Source organism: Mytilus galloprovincialis, chromosome 2 (genome assembly GCF_965363235.1).
Source record: "Mytilus galloprovincialis chromosome 2, xbMytGall1.hap1.1, whole genome shotgun sequence".
NCBI lineage: Eukaryota > Metazoa > Mollusca > Bivalvia > Mytilida > Mytilidae > Mytilus > Mytilus galloprovincialis.
The window spans coordinates 1,584,757-1,605,310 of record NC_134839.1 but is presented as its reverse complement, the minus strand read 5'-3'; the positions used below and the strand labels follow the sequence as shown (position 1 = coordinate 1,605,310).

The following is a 20,554-nucleotide window of genomic DNA, read 5'->3' as shown; positions in this document are numbered from 1 at the left end:
TCAATGTAGTTCTAAACTTAGGGAATATCCAGCTTAATGTATCATTCAAATCAATGTAGTTCTAAACTTAGGGAATATCCAGCTTAATGTATCATTCAAATCAATGTAGTTCTACACTTAGGGAATATCCAACTTAATGTATCATTCAAATCAATGTTCTACACTTAGGGAATATCCAACTTAATGTATCATTCAAATCAATGTTCTACACTTAGGGAATATCCAGCTTAATGTATCATTCAAATCAATGTTCTACACTTAGGGAATATCCAGCTTAATGTAGTTTAACATTGTTGTTATATACAGGGCAAGAAGTGACCTATCATTGATTTTATCTAAAAATAGAACTTAACTATAATCACTCTACCATGAATTATAGGTCATAGTCAAAAATACCCTGCCACATCTGGTCTGATGATTTTCTGATTTGTATCAATCTTATGAAATAAGCCCTTTTCAACTTATTTTATAGTTTGTTATTATGTTGTACTGTACATGTAACACCACTGTCTGAGATAGGGGAGGTTAGCGCCTTCTGAAATGTTCAACTCTGACACTTTCTATATGTGCCTAGTGGTTTTTGATGTTTCAAGTCTGTCATATTGCTTTTTAGCTCACCTGGCCCAAAGGGCCAAGTGAGCTTTTCCCATCACTTGGCGTCCGGCGTCCGTCGTCTGTCGTCCGTCGTCGTCCGGCGTCGTTAACTTTTACAAAAATCTTCTCCTCTGAAACTACTGGGCCAAATTACACCAAACTTGGCCAAAATCATCATTGGGGTATCTAGTTTAAAAAATGTGTCCGGTGACCCGGCCAACCATCCAAGATGGCCGCCATGGCTAAAAATAGAACATAAGGGTAAAATGCAGTTTTTGGCTTATAACTCAAAAACCAAAGCATTTAGAGCAAATCTGACATGAGGTAAACTTGTGTAACAGGTCAAGATCTATCTGCCCTGAAATTTTCAGATAAATCGGATAACCTGTTGTTGGGTTGCTGCCCCTGAATTAGTAATTTTAAGGAAATTTTGCTGTTTTTGGTTATTATCTTGAATATTGTTATAGATAGAGATAAACTGTAAACAGCAATAATGTTCAGCAAAGTAATATTTACAAATAAGTCAACATGACCGAAATGGTCAGTTGACCCCTTTAGGAGTTATTGCCCTTTATAGTCAATTTTTAACCATTTTTCGTAAATCTTAGTAATCTTTTACAAAAATCTTCTCCTCTGAAACTACTTGGCCAAATCAATCCAAACTTGGCCGAAACCATCTTTGGGGTATGTAGTTTGAAAAATGTGTCCAGTGACCCAGCCATCCAATCAAGATGGCCGCCATGGCTAAAAATAGAACCTTGGGTAAAATGCAGTTTTTGGCTTATAACTCAAAAACCAAAGCATTTAGAGTAAATCTGACATGAGGTAAATTTGTTTATCAGGTCAAGATCTACCTGCCCTGAAATTTTCAGATGAATTAGACAACCCGGTTTTGGGTTGCTGCCCGAGAATAAGTAATTTTAATGAAATTTTGCTGTTTTTGGTTATTATCTTGAATATTATTATAGATAGAGATAAACTGTAAACAGCAATAATGTTCAGCAAAAAAAGATTTACAAATAAGTCAACATGACCCAAATGGTCAGTTGACCCCTTTAGGAGTTATTGCCCTTAATAGTCAATTTTTAACCATTTTTCGTAAATCTTAGTAATCTTTTACATCTTCTCCTCTGAAACTACTTGGCCAAATTACACCAAACTTGGCCAAAATCATCATTGGGGTATCTTGTTTAAAAAGTGTGTCCGGTGACCCGGCCAACCATCCAAGATGGCCGCCATGGCTAAAAATAGAACATAGGGGTAAAATGCAGTTTTGGGCTTATAACTCAAAAACCAAAGCATTTAGAGCAAATCTGACATGGGGTAAAATTGAGTAACAGGTCAAGATCTATCTGCCCTGAAATTTTCAGATAAATTGGATAACCTGTTGTTGGGTTGCTGCCCCTGAATTAGTAATTTTAAGGAAATTTTGCTGTTTTTGGTTATTATCTTGAATATTGTTATAGATAGAGATAAACTGTAAACAGCAATAATGTTCAGCTAAGTAAGATCTAGAAATAAGTCAACATGACCAAAATCGTCAGTTGACCCCTTAAGGAGTTGTTGCCCATTTTATTCAATTTTTAACAATTTTCACTAATTTGGTAAATTTTTGTAAATTTTTACAAAATATTTTTCACTGTATTTAAAGGTCCAAGTTTATTATAGGTAGAGAAAATTGTAAGTACCAAGAATGTTCAGTAAAGTAAGATCTACAAACACATCACTATCAGCAAAACACAATTTTGTCATGAATCCATCTGTGTCCTTTGTGTAATATGCACATAGACCAAGGTGAGCGACACAGGCTCTTTAGAGCCTCTAGTTTTTATAGGCATTAGCTAGTGGACCATATTTATCATTGCCCATGATTGCTTACATCCACTTCATTTGAACTAGTAGTGTAGTGGAAAGTTGTCTCATCAGCTTTCATACCACATATCCTTATTTTCATATGTAAATAGAGAAACTTAACCAGATAAGGACATGCATATGGAAAGACTATCTGCATTTGTCTCACTCAGTATCGATGTAGGAGAAGCATACAAAAGTCCCCAATTTATTATTTTTGTGATAGAAGAAAGTGGTAATGTGGATTCAATTTTTTTCGTGGATTGAGGACAACTTGCGTTTTTGTGGATATTTATTTTCGTGGTTTTGCCAGTCTGCATACAAGCCTTTAGAAAACTTGGTTGAACATTTAATATTGTGGTTCACCCATACTGACCAATAGTAACTAACGAAATCCACAAAAATTGGTATCCAACGAATAATAATAAATCCACTGTAAGAGAAGCATACAAAAGACTTCACTTTAGGATTTTTGAGATCCAAGAATGTGGTATCACACAAAAAATTTAGCATCTTTCATTCTCAACTCACCTTTTTTGCTGATTTTTCTTGTTTCTCTGTTTCTCATTACATTGCTTCTTCCATATTTATCCACAACAGCCTAAAATATATATCTGCATGTATAATCTGCTTATTGTGATTGGTAGCTTTATGCAAAGTCAAAGAGGTTTATTCTATTTTAATTTTTATAATAGATATTACATATGCTGGTGAATGGGGATACAAAATTTCCCTATTAATGACATGAACAGAAATCTGAAACAAAAAAAAATTACTTGAATAATTTTGCTTTCAACAGCTTAAATTTTAAATCATCTTTGAACCAATGTTAACGCATGGAGAAAATTGCTTAACATGTGGATGGACTCTATCATAACCAGTATACATAGAACAAAGAAAAATATTTTTTTCACCGAATGGAAATATGTAGTATGATAACCAATGGCATGTGGTAATGTAGAGGGATTTATAGCTGCTCTGAAAGCAGGCTCTGAATGGAAGAAAGCAGTATAGCCTGTATATAGTTTTAATTATAAATTGGTGAATGTTTTAAATGTAAATAGCGTTGAAGACTTGCTGTGTTCCCAAACACTGCACAAAGATTTCTTGGGACCATACACATTCAAGATATGAATTTGGTTCCTAACTTCGAATAAGACGAATGACAAAAATGTAAGAAGAAAATTATGGAAGAAGCAAAGATCTAATTTAACTTTCTTAGGCATTTTAAAAACCATTTAAATGTATACCATAGTCTTTCAGGTAAAAGTAAAGTATAAAGTAGACTTTGTGTGTTTTAAGCCAAAAAGACGACCTTATTTTATGCATTCCTAAGATTTTATTACGTAATGTATGTATTGCTGAAAAACCAAACCTCAGTACTTCAATTTACTGTAAAAGTATCCATAAAATACTAAGTTTCCTAGCAATTTAGAAAAAAGTCAAGACATTTAAAATCTATATATGAAGGAGTGAAGAAAATCTCTTTAATTTATGATCTTATGTAGTTTAGGTATACTTCCGAAATGTATAAAAACAAATTGACTCTATGTTACTTTATTAAATAAAATCATTGATTTTTGTTTAGTAGTATTGTACTAAGCAATTATTTTTAGATCATAAGAATAGACAATTAAAATTTTCTCAAATATTTTGTAACAGACAGTAGAAAACAATTTGAAAAATAAATATCAATAAAATTGGATAATATAAAATAAAGTGATTATTTGTACAAAATGTACATTATTTCCTTGTGAATGATTTTATTGAATAAAGTCAATTAAGTTATTTGAAACACAATACAATCAATTTCTACAGTTTTCAATTATTAAATTTAATAAACATGGAGTTGTCTGCAGTTTATATATGCTTTGTAGTAAGGAAAACTTTAACCACAATGCTATTACAACAAAGTCAAGTTACTTTTGAACCAATATCAAACATTGCCATTATTTCATCTGTTTATTCATTTGCTTTGAAGTTAAATTTCCTCTACATATTTTTTAGAGTATGTGGCTTTATAAATGTACAAAGCTGATAAAAGAATAACTCCCTAACCTAACAAACTTTTACCATGTTTACTATAAGAGTAATATGCAGATAAAAGAATAACTCCCTAACCTAACAAACTTTTACCATGTTTACTATAAGAGTAATATGCAGATAAAAGAATAACTCCCTAACCTAACAAACTTTTACCATGTTTACTATAGGAGTAATATGCAGAAGTATCTTGGTGGTAATAAGCATTGTTTAAAAGTTTCAATTCATTTTGTTGTGCCAAAATTAAGTTAGTGTGTAGGAAATCTAAAGTAAACTAAGCTGATATTTGAGTTGTCTCCCTTATTTTTTTGCTTTTACATGCACTTGTTGCATGTGAAAAGACAAGCTTTGTCTAAGTTTGTTCTTGTATTCTATAACATATGATGACCTACCCCTGAAGGAAACTCATTGCTGTTTGAATTGTCCATGAGAGAACTATAGTTTCTAACACTTGGATTTCCTGTCTCATTTAAATACACTGGAGAACTGTGTACATCTCCTAACCGATGTTCTATCTTCCTCAACTGTAAAATATACAGGATAAAATTAAAAATAATACTGAATATTTCAATAGAAAAAATTTAATTGATGTAACACAAAACAAGTTAACAAATAAATGATAATAAATTGGTTCATGTAAAAATTTGCCATTTTTCAAAATGAAAAAAAAAGTTTTTAATTATACTTGTATTCAGTGTTCTTGTTTTTGAATAATCTTATAAGCTATGTTCCTTTAATTTGAATGTAGACTGTATTTTAGAGAACAAAAGGCTTTATTTCATGAAGAATGCTTAAAATACATTAAAATTTACCACAAGAGCAGTTCTTCGATAACATAGTTTTCTAAGATCCCTTTTTTGCCTCATTAAAAAAACCAACTCAAATTCATAGAGCTTATAACAATACTCAAAAGAGTTAATCTAATTACAAGAAGTGTTGATTCATATTGAAAACTTAATGTACTGTAGACTCTTGCATAACTGATGTATGCATCAACTATGCAATATTCATTAAGTCAGCATTGTTCTTAAAATGGGCTGTAAGAACCCTGTCCCTGATTAGAGAGAGGGTGTTTAACCCACTCACATTTGTATGTGCCTGTCTGAAGACGATATTCTGTCATCCAGTGGTTGTCATTCTTTGCTACCATCATTATTTTTAATTTGAAATTCTTTTTACAAGCAAATATTTGACCACTCATTTACCTTCTGTGAAAAAATTTCACATCTGGTTTGTCAGAGCCTCTTACCAGTACCCATACAGTATTAGTTTACTCATTGTTGAAGGTCATATACTATATACTGAACTGTAGTTGTTTACATCCACATATTTTTAGTCTCTGATTTAAAGTTTTCTCCTTAGCAATTATAACGAATCTCCTTATCTTTATAAATATATTTTAAGAGTTAATTGGTAAAAACAAATTTTTCTCTTACCTAAAAATTTCATTTTAATTATTGTGAACATACCATAGTATATGTCAAGGCTATAAAATCAACGTTAAATGGTTGAAACAGGACTTAATTTTTTATACAATCACTCAATTGGAAAATATTTGTTCAGTTTAATTAGGCACAAAACACTACCGATACTAATCAAAAACATAATATGATAAATGCTACAGTTACCTGTTAAGGTTTTAAAACCAATTCTTGTTCCTTCAATCGGAATTTTATTGTCTGATTTTGTAAAATTATACTATAAATCAAGTTTAATGCCTTCCAATATGACTAGCCTTCCCTTAAAATACAATTGACAGAAAAGTTTAATTTTTTTTCATCTTTTCTAGTTTTGAAAATTGAATAAATTGACAAGACAAAACTTTAATAATTCTCTACAGCAAGGTTAATCTTGAAAATCAATCTGAAGTTAAGTATGATGTATTTATTATGCATTTAAATCCAATTCTGAATATGCAGGGTTCTCACTAAGGGGAGTCCATGAGACCTGAACTCATGAAAATCTGTCTGGACTCACCATTTTCAAAACTGGTCAGAGTCCAAAGATGCATCAAGATTGAAATATTTTGTATAAAATGAACACATTTGAACACAAATATCATCATTTTATAGCAAAAGTTTCAAAGTAAATGAATTAAATGTCATTTCATAAGCTCTGTTAGGATAATTCATTTTATTGCAATAAAATATCTTTTCTTGCTGTTGGACTCACCATGTCCAAAAACAACGAGTCCCTGGACTCACCTGACCTTCAAAAATCCTTATCGAGAACCCTGATATGTGAAGGCTTACTGTATATCATGGAACAATTTTTCAAAGATTTAATTGGATTTTGGTGTAAAGCCACTTTTAACCACCGCTTTGGTTTTTGTTTCGTGGCGGCCAGATTTTATTGGTGGAAGAGGGCTGAAGCCGGAATGTACAGAGAAAACCACAAACCTTTGATAGGAAAACTGACAATCCTAGTCAATTAAGATTGGAGTCCAGTGCACCCCAATGAGCCAGGTTAGAACTCACAACCACAGTGTTGACTTGCTAGTGATTACAGTAGTAACTACTTAGGACACCTTGGCCCTTAAATTATTAAAAGACAATACAACCATAGTTTTTAATTTATATTAATATACATGTTTTAATATTTCATCTGGATTTCTTGCGGTGTTGAAGAATGGAGGTCACCTTAAAATTGTTGTTGCCTGGTTCTTAATAGCCATCTTACCTCTGATCTTGCCTTGCCTACATTGTTCCATGCTCTGGCAATGTCTAAAAAATAAAAAATAAAAAAGCATTTATTTGTATGCTAGGTTTGCAATATCTCAATGTTTGAATCCAAAGATAACACTGAAAATGTAAAATTGCTACAGAAAAGCTAAGCAAACTTTTCATCAAGTTTCAAAAGGTTGTACATGTACATATAAATTCTATAGACTATCTGTTTGTGCATGGTACATATATTGATAAAATGTATAAGTCACCACCTATCTATATATTCTATAGACTATATGTTTGTACAATGTACATATATTGTCACCACCTAAATATATATTTATAACTACAAATGTAGCAATAAACAATCAAAGGTCTCAAGAGAGAGAATTCACTAGTTGTATATATATAACTCATAGGATATAAAAACAAAATCTAATATAATCCCATTATATATTTTGGACAGTTCATTGAGGTTCAATGTCAAATATCAAATCCATGACTTAGCAAATATTATTTAGCCAATTACATTATCAGATAACAGTATTATAAACAATGATTGGTAAAAAATACTCATGTCAAAAAGCTAGAACATTTTAAATCTTGAATTATTCAGAATCAGTAGGAGACTTTTTAAAAGAATCTTTAAGAAAAGTCTATAATATATATTCATGCACAAACAAAGGTCCAACAGCCCAGGCTTGTAAAAATGCTGTCAGGCCTGTAAAAATCCTCTACAGGCCAACAGATTTTAACTAAAATTTTCCAAAAATTGAGCTCTGGGCCTGTAGATTACCGGTACAAAGTTTATCATGAAGATTGAAAGCGTAGTAAATACCAACACACTGTTACAGGTATTACATTTACCAAACACATGAAACTGTCAGTTAAAATTTCAAGTCTCTTCTACAACTCTACAACTTTTAAATACAAATTGCAAAATATTGCATTTTCAACCAACTTATGCAAATTATATCCCCCAAAAATCACTTGAGGATCATTCTATACAAATCTGATTAAAAAAAATATGAAAGAGAGGCTTCCCCATCAATATTAAGAGAATGTAATAACTTGAGCAAAACAAACAATGCCCATGACATGACAAATAAATTTCAAGTGTGGCTATAAAGCTTTTGTTTAATTATGTCTACATTTGACAACCGATTTTTATAGAAAGGGACAAAATTAAAGTTTACAAAGGCCTCAGAAAGGGTAAAAACATCATATTTAATGAAAAAATTATTTAGAGACCAAACATCACAAGTTTTATTGTAGTTTCTTTTCTTTTTAAATCTTGAAGATTTTATTGAAGACACCATCAAAACATAAAATGATAAGTAGTTGACCTTGAGGTCATAACGAAACCAATGAAAGTGTGCTCAGAAGACAAACAGAACACTTGAATATTAAGTTGGCATTTTTAACCATGTAAATTTTTTTTTATCAGGGATTCCAAATTCCAGTTTAATTCTTGAAAGAAGATCAATTCTCAAGGAAAGATGGGTGATATTTTTTCTTTAAACAATCTTTGCCAATAGCTTACTTCAGTTATGATTTTATTTTAACTTTGTCAAATATGCTTTAGTTCTACTTAAAACAGTACAGATTTCCAGTTCTTATGCTTTTGTTTGTACTTTTCTATGTATGTAGGGAGGGGATGCAATGCGTTCACTATATGATTTTTTGTCAATTTCAAACCATAGGCATAGACAGATGATAAATGTCCGAGATTGTTATCTGAAGTTTTCTTGCAGATATCTGTATTCAATCAACCATTAAAAAAAGTTTACTGAACCAACGGTAGCTAAAAAAATTGACAAAATTTTAATTTATGAAAATGCCAACTTTTCTGAAGTAAAACATTTCAACCATATAATTAGGACCTGCAACAATTATACGTTTTACTGCTTATAAAAACTATATTACTTTATTCAAAAATTATCTCAGAAAAATAGAATTAGAAACTTTCTCATGGTAAATCATAAAAAATTACAACTAATATAATTACAAATTAAGTCAAACTGAAAGGATTATCCATTTGATGAAAATAAGTATCTTACAAAATTGTCTTTATTACCCAAAAATATTCTTCTGCAATCTGCATAGTATATATATATATATATATAAGTTACAGTAAACAACGTTTTAAACATTATATACCATGCATCCATTCAAAATTCACTTCATTTCATTCAGTCATATTTACATTATATATATAATTAAAATGTTTACCTTTAAAGAATTATAAAGGCATCTATAAAATAAATATATTCAAAATTTCACTTATTCAACGACGAAAAGAAAAATCCTTAATAACAAATCCAACACACACAGAGAGAAACGCAAGAATACCAAGTCAACGAAAAATTATGTCCTTCTTAACTGAAGAGTGAAATATTTGTACAGTACAAACAGAGCTAAGAATTTTACATACAGAATATACATACATATATACCATTAAAGGTAACACTAGAGGATCTTAGTATGGCTTGTTCAGACTTGAATTTCAATATTGTATGTCCATTAAAGTATAGGGTGAAATCATAACGGGGTTTAAATGCATATTGTCATTGTTTCAACAACTGCGCCTGATAATGGGATTATTGGTGGGATTTGCATTAAATAATAAGGTTAATGCAGACATGTGGTAGTGCCATTTTTTATCAGACAACGAGGTTGTTAAAAGGTTTTAGTTATTCTGCTGTACTTATAAGAAATAAATGTGCTACCAATATACATGTATATGTAATGGAATTTAAAATAAGAATGAAAGAAAACATATTGATCTTTAATATTTACTAGGTCAAGAAGTTAAGCCTTAGAATTTTGCCGTCCAGTTAATATAAAGTCAAAGTACAAATAACTGAATACCTGTCTATATAATGTGATATTATATATATAGCTACAATATATACTCTTAATAACAAAACATTAATGTGGAAACTCAACTGATTTTAAACAACTTGTATGTTTACATGTGTCTAACTGGACTCTTAATTTTTGTTCATTTATATATTTCGGAGCTTAGTATGATGTGATCAAATATCACTGAACTATTATACATTTTTGTTTAGGGGCCAGCTGAAGCACGCTTCTGGGGGTATGATTTTCTAGCTGTGTTTAAGACCCATTGGTGGCCTTCAGCTGTTTTCTGCTCTCTGGTCGGGGTTGTTGTCTCTTTGACACATTCCCTATTTTCATTCTCAATTTTATCTTCCACATCTTTTGTGGATATTCAAAAGAAACGAAATTTGGGGCTCTTCCACAAGGAATCATGAACGTAATTTTTTTTTCTCCAGTGGTCTGCCTGCCACCTAATGGTTACAATTAACCCATTACAATTTTGAGTATATATATTTGAACTATTTTGTATCTAGAAACTTATCCCTTTTTTGCTGTCATAATTATGATGTAATCAGTTATCTCCCATCTCAAAATGAACATTTAGTCTGGGAAACCATGATTTATTTATTAGTTGTAATTGACTTTTTGAACTAGCTTTCAGTAACTGCAAGTACTTATATTTTAGTGGATTATGTCTATTATTCTATGTTAGTTGTTTTTATGCTTTACACAGATCTTTTTAGTTACACTCATTCACAACAGATTTTACAGTTTGTTCTAAAATTATGCTGTTACACTACTGTATCAGGTTTAGAAAGGGTTGAGTGCTAACCATGCTTATGGTTATGTTTAACCCTGCTTAATTCTTAATATACATGTGCCTGTCCCAAGGAGCTAGTAGATAAGATGGTTGTCATTGGTTCTTGTTTTAGGTAAGTTATTTTGTATAAATCAGGCTGCTAGTATTCTCATCTAAATTGATTCATATTTTTAATGTCAGTGTCTTTTATAGCCTAATATACAATATGGGTTTTTCTGAGTTTAGATTTTATAACTTGTTTTGGGCAGGGCATAATTATGTATACCTATGACATGTAGCCAACATAGATACAATGTCAACTATAAATGAATTTAAAATTTAAATTACTTGGCAAACGAATGTAGACTATATGAAATCAAAATACAGGCGTAAATTTGCTTTTATTAAACATGATAAACAAGGATAAAAAAAAATCTGAAAACTCCTTCATCACATATCAAATTGTAATTTTTTATCAGCCCTTTACTGGTACTTAGTCTAGCAACTTATGAGAAAAATATTAAGTAGATCAACTGATAAAAATCATCCCTGAAACAGATAGTGCCAGAATAAAACTATTTTGTTTGATTCTCATTCTAAATGGTAAAGTATCTTACAAATTGTTTAAGATACCTCATTTATTAGAAGATGTGGTTTATTTTTACAACTTTTAAAATATAAAATACATTTACATGGGAAAGTGGGGGTATCAACACAGAAATTGAATAAATGGCCAATGTCATTGTGTACATGGGACACAGAAGATGCCCTGCTTGCATATATCATATAAAGTTACAAAGGGACATACCTGAAGTACAGTAAAAGTGATGCTACCAAAATTTGTACTTGATCTGAGTTTATGTGGAAATAAGTATTGTGTATAAGTTTCAAAACGTTTGGTTGAGGCAAAGTAAAGTTAAAGAACAGTAACCAACTTTGGGACATTTAGCCTAACAAGAATAAACTTTGAGCACTTCTGTGCTATTTCATAGTGGACAGTTTTTATTGGTAGGGGAAACGTGAGTGTCTCGGGAAATCACTGACTTTTGGTACTAAACTGACAATCCTTATAGTCAATGAATATTGGCGACTATCACACCTGCATAGTTGAGGATTCGAACTGGCATCCTTAACACTTACTAGCTAGAGATACAGTAGTTCAACTACTAAGACCACTCGGCCAGAGAGGCCCTTCCTTATCGTGTGACTAGCGTGTGTGAAATGAGATTGGATCAAGTAAAATAAACTATCCAACTTATTGAGGGATAAAGATCTTTTTCAAACTAGATTATTTCAAATTTCATTCATTATTAATTAATTAACTACCATTATAAATCATTTCTTATTTGTCCTGAACTGTAAGTTATCAGTGAAATACATGTACTATCCAATCAAGACATATATATAACGTTTACCAAGAACCAGGAAATGGTTACAATATTAAATCTATAATTCACAAATTTTAACTACATTTTTTTATGTACACAGTATCAAGTCACTGTCACATTTCAATATCTTAAAAAATTCTTATAATTCAAAACTAAACAACGTGCCAATTACACCAAAGGAAATTTTGATCTTTTAAAATTTAAACTGCCAAAAAATTGTTTCCCTTTGATATTGTTTCAAACAGTAAACACACCAATAAATTTAGCCATAAATTGCAAGTTTTATATATTCTGTATATATACAGCTCTATTTTTTACTGATCAATAATTGTAATTCCTGTCTGAATGAATACTTATTAAAGGTCATTTTGTATATATACATGCATACAATATTTTACTGAACAGATTTAAAATTCTTTCCGTATCTCACTTAAACTTTGAAGCTTGTTGATTATATTTAGTGAACTGTGTGAACATAAATAAATCTTTTAGTAAGAACATTTTGAATTTGTGCCAACTGTCAAACCGAGTGCCAATGGTAAGAAGATGAATTATTCAACATGTTTGCATTTGGACAAAACAGCATTGGAAATATACAGATAAATACTGACAAAAACATTCTATAGCATCAAGCACAGACATGACCTGATGACATTTGCCGTATAAAAAGGGCCACATGAATTTGCACTATCAAACTAGTAATCTGGTAATATTTAAAGTAAAAAAAAACTTAGGCCACTTGAATACTCTACTTCTAATCCTTGCAAATGATGACCTTGGGCCATTTGTGATGCTCAAAATGAGCCCATATGAAATAAAATCATAACAGACAAGAGTCACATGACCCAGTGGCACAGGAACACATGTGGCATAAAATCTTAAACTACACAAGTTTAATGGCATGTGTGGTGCAAAAGATCAGGCCACACAGATAAAACATTATTGTATCAAAGAAATGATTTATTTGTTATCTTTTGACCACATAAATGGTATTGCATCACAGAAATAAACTGTTCGGAATTTGTAATTCAACATAAAACAAGAGGCTGTCACAATGACAGCAAACCGGATTTATTAACATTTGTTTGTGTCCTGGCAATATCACAAGAACTATTACTGATGAATGGTGAAAGTGAAAATCGTCAATATCAAATTTGACCTCCATTTTGTCATCAGTATCAACATATTAAAATTTGAAAAGCTTAGATTGAATGGTTCATGAGTAAATGCAACAACGTGAATGGAAACATCATTTTACGATCTTTCAAGAACCATAACTCCTGAACGGTAAAAGTCAAAATTGTCATTATTGAACTTGACCTCTAATTTGTCATCAGTAACAACATATTAAAATTTCAAAAGCTTTGGTTGAATGGTTCATGAGAAAATGCACGGACACGACGGGAAACACCATTTTTCAATCTTTCAAGAACAATAACTTCTGAACGGTAAAAGTCAAAATCGTCATTATTAAGCTTGACCTTCATTCTGTCATCAGTAACAGCATATGAAAATTTCGGAAGCTTTGGTAGAACAGTTCATGCATAAATGCACGGACACGACTGGAAACTCCATTTTTCAATCTTTCAAGAACCTTAACTCCTGAACGGTAAAAGTCAAAATCGTCATTATTAAGCTTGACCTTCATTCTGTCATCAGTAACAACATATTAAAATTTGGGAAGCTTTGGTAGAACAGTTCATGTGTAAATGCACAGACACGACTGGAAACTCCTTTTTTCAATTTTTCAAGAACCATAACTAACGGTAAAAGTCAAAATCGCCATTATTGAACTTGACCTTCGTATAGTTGTCAGTAATAACATATTAAAATTATAAAAGCTTTGGTTGACTTTTACCGTTAGTTATGGTTCTTGAAAGATTGAAAAAAGGAGTTTCCAGTCGTGTCTGTGCATTTACGCATTACGAGTTAACATTTAATTGCCGCCTGCCCGCCCGACAGCCCGCCTTACATCCCCAAATCAATAACCGACATTTTTGTCACAAAAATCCGGTTAATTACAAATGGTGTCTTCTGTTGTTCAAAACTTTTTTCACTGAAGATTAAAGCCCATACAAGATTTGCTTTCATCAGAAATTTCACAAATTTATAGAATATGGATGTGACTGATAGCTCCTGCCACTTCCTGTTAATTCTTTATGGCCTGTTAGTCTCATTGTGGATGTCATCCTAGCAATTACAGACAGGGGACAACCTAATTTACTAGAGGAGATGAATAATATGTGAAAAGTTATCTCACAAAAAACAAAAACAAAGACGAGAGAAATTCATTTCATAATTTCAATTTTTAATCTATAAACATGATCAACTTGCATGTTGTGTCCCTGAATTCAAATCCTAGCAAGAACACCATATACTATATATGGATCTATTATCTTTCAAAGGATACCAATATCTATGGATTTCAAGGTTAGAATAAGAACATATTTTCTATAGGCTTAAATGCAAACTTTTGTAAATCCATGAAAAATAAAATATCCACAAACAAGAATGTGTCCAAAGTACACGGATGCCCCACTTGCACTATCATTTTCCATGTTCAATGGACCGTGAAATTAGAAAAAAAATATAATTAGGCATTAAAATTAGAAAGATAATATCATAGGGAACATGTGTACTAAGTTTGAAGTTGATTGGACTTCAACTTCATCAAAAACTACCTTGACCAAAAACTTTAACCTGAAACATGCACTTTCATTTTCTATGTTCAGTGGACCGTGAAATTGGGGTCAAAAGTTTAATTTGGCTTCAAAATTAGAAAGATCATATCATAAGGAACATGTGTACTAAGTTTCAAGTTGATTGGACTTCAACTTCATCAAAAACTACCTTGACCAAAAACTTTAACCTGAAGCGGGACAGACGGACGAACGGACGAACGGACGAACGAACGGACGGACGAACGCACAGACCAGAAAACATAATGCCCCTCTACTATCGTAGGTGGGGCATAAAAATAAAATGGTTCCAATATCCACGAAAATTGATAAATTTGTACCCACCAAAAAAATTAATGAATCCACACTGAGTATTAATGAACACACTTTACATTTATCAAAGAACCTATTTAGGTCTTCTTAGATCTTCCAGCAATAGAGATGGCTGGATGTATACATCATACATGTATGATAAATATGAAAATATCACCTTAGAAATTGTATGCGTCTGTTGCATGTAATTTTTTCTGGATTTACCTTCATCAGGAACGCACTTGCATTATCTAATATTGTACCAAAAAACTTTACAGCCAAGAAAGAATATGAATTAAAGAGAAAAGACAAATAAATCTAAGGTCAACACTGCTGGAGGGGAACCATAGTTTCTTAATAATTTCTAAATTCATAAAATAACGATTGAAGAAAGGTATGTTTTTAATCATGTCAATACTTAATATAAGTCCCAAATACAGAGCTGATGAGACCCTCTGGGACTATTAGTCCACCAGCAGGGGTATTGGTCAAGTGCTAAAAAATTAAACTTAGTGCTTAGAAATCTCCTTATCACATAGGCTTCTTCCCTCTAAAGTTTTATTCAGCAAAGAATAACTATATATATGGCCTTAACACTTTCAATACGTTTGACTACACAAAGGACCATGGGAAAGAAAAACGAAATAAATAAATATGCTCGATTAAATACCCATATAAATATTTCTGGTCTCAATGCCAATTCAATCCAATAAAGAAGAAAAGGGAAGACATATTCTTTGACACAACGCTATAATTTGAAATGAATATTTGATGTAAGTCGTAGAAAGCAATTAGTATGACAACCTTTAGCTACACTCCACCATTACATTACAAATAGGAAGAATTATATCGGTATATTTTTATATAAATCATAGTCCATGCTACATACTTTTATTCATACATAATTACAAATAAATATTCCAATAACAATATACATGTAGGTATACATGTACTTCTAGAAACAGAACTTCCTTAATTTATAGAAGATTATTATTCATGTAACATGAAATTCAATAAAGTTGCCCGAAATTTTGAAGATTTTTGTTTGTTGAAATCCATTGTCTATGAAATTAAAAATGTAAAGCTGCAATAGATGTACAAATTATTATATGAAGTAGGGTTTTAACCCTCACCACTATGACTTCTAATTTCCAAAAACTTAAACTAACTGTACTCTGAAAAGAAAGGGCAAGGAGACTTTTTTTAGAACTGTAAACATCATGTGTACACAATATAATATAGATTGAAATTTGACAATATTTGTCAAATAAGGTTTTCATAGAGAGTAAAGATGAAAAGAATACTGATGATAAGATATGCTCCATCTTGATGAATTATTGGCTCTTTATTAATCACAAACAGGAAGTTCCATCAAGCATGTACACGTATGTCATCAGAAGGATAACACAATTAGCAAATGTATTATTATAGGGTAGTCCGTTTGAACATTACCTTTTTCAGTCTTAATTAATATATGGAACTTTCAATGATATCTCATAAACTTTTCTTAACCTTGCTATAAAAGCTTACTTCCCTTCCTTACATCAAAAGAAGAGCAATACCAAATCTGCAACTAGGAACATGTGCAAGTTGGCAAGTATGGCCTAGCATGGTTAACATTTTAGTACTTTTCTAAATTCAATAATTTTTGTTATTAGATGAACTTGAAATTTAAATACACAAATGAGCATAAAATGCAAATTAACAATCAAGAGTGAACCTGTGCAAATTTACTTGACTTAGATCTAACCAATCAAAAAATGTATACCAAGGGAGGTAATTCAAATTCAGCTTGTACAAAAAGTTATCTAAGCATTTAAATTGATCAGTCTTGCAGAAAAAGAGACAATATTCAATCCTAAATTTTGTGGTTCGTGTTTTTTTCAAAGATACATGTATATTATGTACACTAAATATGCTTAACATTTGATTGACAAATTTTAAAACTATAAGCTAGTGCCAGTCCCGATGACGGATGAAAAAATGGCTGTTGCAGTGCCTTTTTTATCAGTAACTAGTCGATTATAAACAAACTTAAACCGAAGTTGCGATCCCCACGAGCCTGCTATATTTGTTCATGTAGCTAGTATATAGCCATTCCAGGCAAACAATCAGCAATTGAACCCTTCTATGGAGATAACATATACTGAGAAAGTAATTCAACCGATGAACGGATAGTGAAGATGACTTTAAATAAGAACAATCAGAAGAACAGAGTTGTTCCTTTATTGTTAATTTGTCCGTGGCTGTGAAAAATAAAACGAATATAATAATAAAGTTATTTTTCGATAAAATATGTTATTATTTTTATTTCAGGATAAAATTGACAAACTTTTCAGGACTGGCGAAAATTTTGTAGGACTGACAAATAATCTTGCTTTGATGGTCCCATGACTGACGGGTCAAAAACCGTTTTCGCAAACTCTGGGAAGGTAGTTTACCTAACCAAATAATGACTTTCCGGTTCAGCTAGCAAGCAAGCTCGCCAAAGATATTACCTTTACCTACACACTCGATGCATTCTGCTGTAAGACATCCCTACATGTACCACTTGGCTAGTTACCTATTGTCTTTAGAATCAGTGAAGGGTACGTATACAGACCCATGTATCTAGAATTACCTGTGGCTACTTTAAAGGTACAGAAAAAAAAAATTATAAATAAACACATGTACAATAAATACCTGTATCTTTGGGATAGTTGCTAGCTCCCTGTACAACTGGGTTAGCCACCTTCCTTCCTTTAAACATTCTTTGCTGTTTTCATGGACATCTACAAAATATAATTTGTTATAAGAAATATCTAGGTCTTTTTTTACTGTATTAGATATAGCAAGATCAGATATAGGATTATAAATCTATTAATGGTTTCTTGAAAGATCTTTCTCATGGGACTTATATAGTACATTTATTTCAAAAGCAGTTGTTAACCTATTCATACGAGACATGTAAACAAATTAAATGTACAGCCATTGAGGTCATGAACTCTGATTTTATAGGATTCTGTACATATTCTACATGTATAAGCATAAACTAAATGATCGTGATAATCTTCAAACAAAAACATCAACAATCATTTAAAAAGAGCAAGCTGGACCATATTTTTTAAAGAAAATGATAAATCTAACAAACAAAGAATTTTTGTAGATTATCCTGGATTTCCAACGTTTTTATGCTCCAAGACATAAAATTTCGGAAGACTTGGTTAGATTGATTGATTGATAGTTGGTGTTTTAACGCCACTTTGGGCTATTTTGTGATGGTCAGTTTTTATTAGTGGAGGAAGCAGGAGTGCCCAGAGAAAACCACTGACATCAACAGGAAAACTGACAATCCTAGTCAATTTAGATAAGTCAAGTGCACCTGAACAGGTGGGGTTAACTCAACCATTGGAATCCACAACCTCAGTGTTGACTAACTAGTGATTACAGAACTACTTAGACCACATGGCCACTGAGGCCATCACTTGGTTAGATGAACATTGGCCAAAATAACAAATGAACATAAAAACTCTCATAAGACACATGCATGATTCATCCCTCAATGTGCACAAATGTCCCTTTATAGCATGGGCAGTATAAAAGATGATAAAAAATCAAAGAATACAAATGTACATGTATGCAAGTCCAAAACAGCAAGAAATTCATTTCTGTGTTTATTTATTTTTTCAAACACAAATCTACATGTAAAAGCTAATATCATTTCTTAATTTACTATGAAGTCATTTATTTTAGTTGGTTTAAGATATTTGTCGATTGCTGATGAAAAGATTTTTGAATATTTGAGTTTGATGTTTGAAAATTACACAATATGAAGTTAACCTTTACCCATGTCTTTGAAATGTTATTATAGGAAGCCATGAGACTTCAACGATGAGCAAAACCCATAGCATATGGTAAGCTTTAATAGGCCCAGACATTACAAAAAGGAAACGATTCAAACAATAACCAAGTCTATAGCTAGCTAATTATTTATCACATAACGATTGAGAAAACTCAAATAAGACTGACAGCAACATACAACAACTGAATAACAGACCTGGAATAAAATCAAATTTAATAACATATAACTATTGTTCATGTTCATAATAACTCATGTTGATTGATTGCTTTTTAGTGGTGGCCAGCTTTTATTTGTGGAGGCAGTCAGGTTGCCCTGGGAAAACAACTGACCTTTGATAGGAAAACTGACAATCCTAGCCAATTAAGATTTGATTCCAGTGTGGGTATTCCAGTGCACCCACACTGGCAGGGCTTGACCTCACAACCTCAGTGTTGGCTGTGTTGCACTGGTGTTGAACATGAAGAATGCCAGTGGTTGTAGTTGGTAACATTCAAAAATTTTTAAAGTGATTTAAAACTCAATCATATTGCGTGTATAGAATATGATTTCCTACAATGAGTTAAAAAATTAGTTTGTATTTATTATTAAAATACCTCTGTGTATTGCCTATTGTAGGAATTTTTATGATTGACATGTGTGTTTGATCTACATCTTGATAAGAATTAAATCAATTAAGGTTTATCAAAACATATTATTTGTATACTATGAAAGGGGAAATTATGTTTTTGTCCTTGAACCAGCTATTAAAAATGTACTCATTCTATAAACTCTTTTAAAAGATTGGTCTTTATTATGATTCCAAATATTTTATTTACCAATCTTTCTTTGAACCAAATGTATTCTCAAAGTGATTTTCATATAAATTACCAATTATGTTGTCTAAAGTTCGACTAGGGGTAACAATTTGTTAAAAATTTCAGCAAGTACATTTTTATTTATACATTTGTATTCAATTTAAACATTTACAATCAGTGTTCTCCCCATGGCCTTTTAGCATCATGGTAATGTGATGCTATATTTCTGAATGTGATGCTATCTGAATTCATTTTCTTATAGATTGTGTTATGGATGTGATGCTATAATTTTTAGAAATTAAATGCTATTTCAAATTTCCTTTTTTACCAGGATGCTATATGAATATCGCAATATCTGGGGAGAACACTGACAATCATTTATGCCCAAGCTTACCTCAGTAGAAGTGACAGAGAAAAGCATTTTTCATTAATCTGGTCATCATTATTCCTTACATGTTCATAATATTAATTCTTGGTATTTCAATATACATCTTTTCTTATTTTTGCAGAAAAATAGTTTTTCAGGGAAAAAGTCAAGACTATTTTAAATACTAATACAATTTTTACATTTATCTAAGAACTCTGAAAGGTATAAACTGTATATCAAATACAATGTATAGCTATAGTTTTTCTGAAATAAGCCTTTTAATAATTTTTGAAATTTCAAATCATTTACTATTGACACAGACTGTAAGGTAATTAACTAAAATGTATTTTGATAAAATGATGATGGAAGTTTTTAAC

The 20,554-nt window shown here is 31.4% G+C and overlaps 1 protein-coding gene across 4 annotated transcripts in view; it reads right to left on the bottom strand.

Moving 5' to 3' along the window:
• LOC143062659 (centrosome-associated protein 350-like) overlaps nucleotides 1-20,554 on the bottom strand; it is a 137,241-nt gene that overhangs the window by 101,460 nt on the left and 15,227 nt on the right. For 3 of the 4 annotated variants that reach the window (XM_076234348.1, XM_076234349.1, XM_076234351.1), the window contains exons 2-5: nucleotides 17,858-17,946; nucleotides 7,168-7,211; nucleotides 4,881-5,012; nucleotides 2,977-3,046 (exon numbers count right to left, since the gene is read on the bottom strand). In XM_076234348.1, the coding sequence (XP_076090463.1) occupies nucleotides 2,977-3,046; nucleotides 4,881-5,012; nucleotides 7,168-7,211; nucleotides 17,858-17,924 (313 nt within the window). In that variant the 5' untranslated portion in view covers nucleotides 17,925-17,946. Of the gene's footprint in view, nucleotides 1-2,976; nucleotides 3,047-4,880; nucleotides 5,013-7,167; nucleotides 7,212-9,386; nucleotides 9,534-17,857; nucleotides 17,947-20,554 lie in introns of those variants that run through there. The other variant, XM_076234350.1, reaches the window with a different exon arrangement.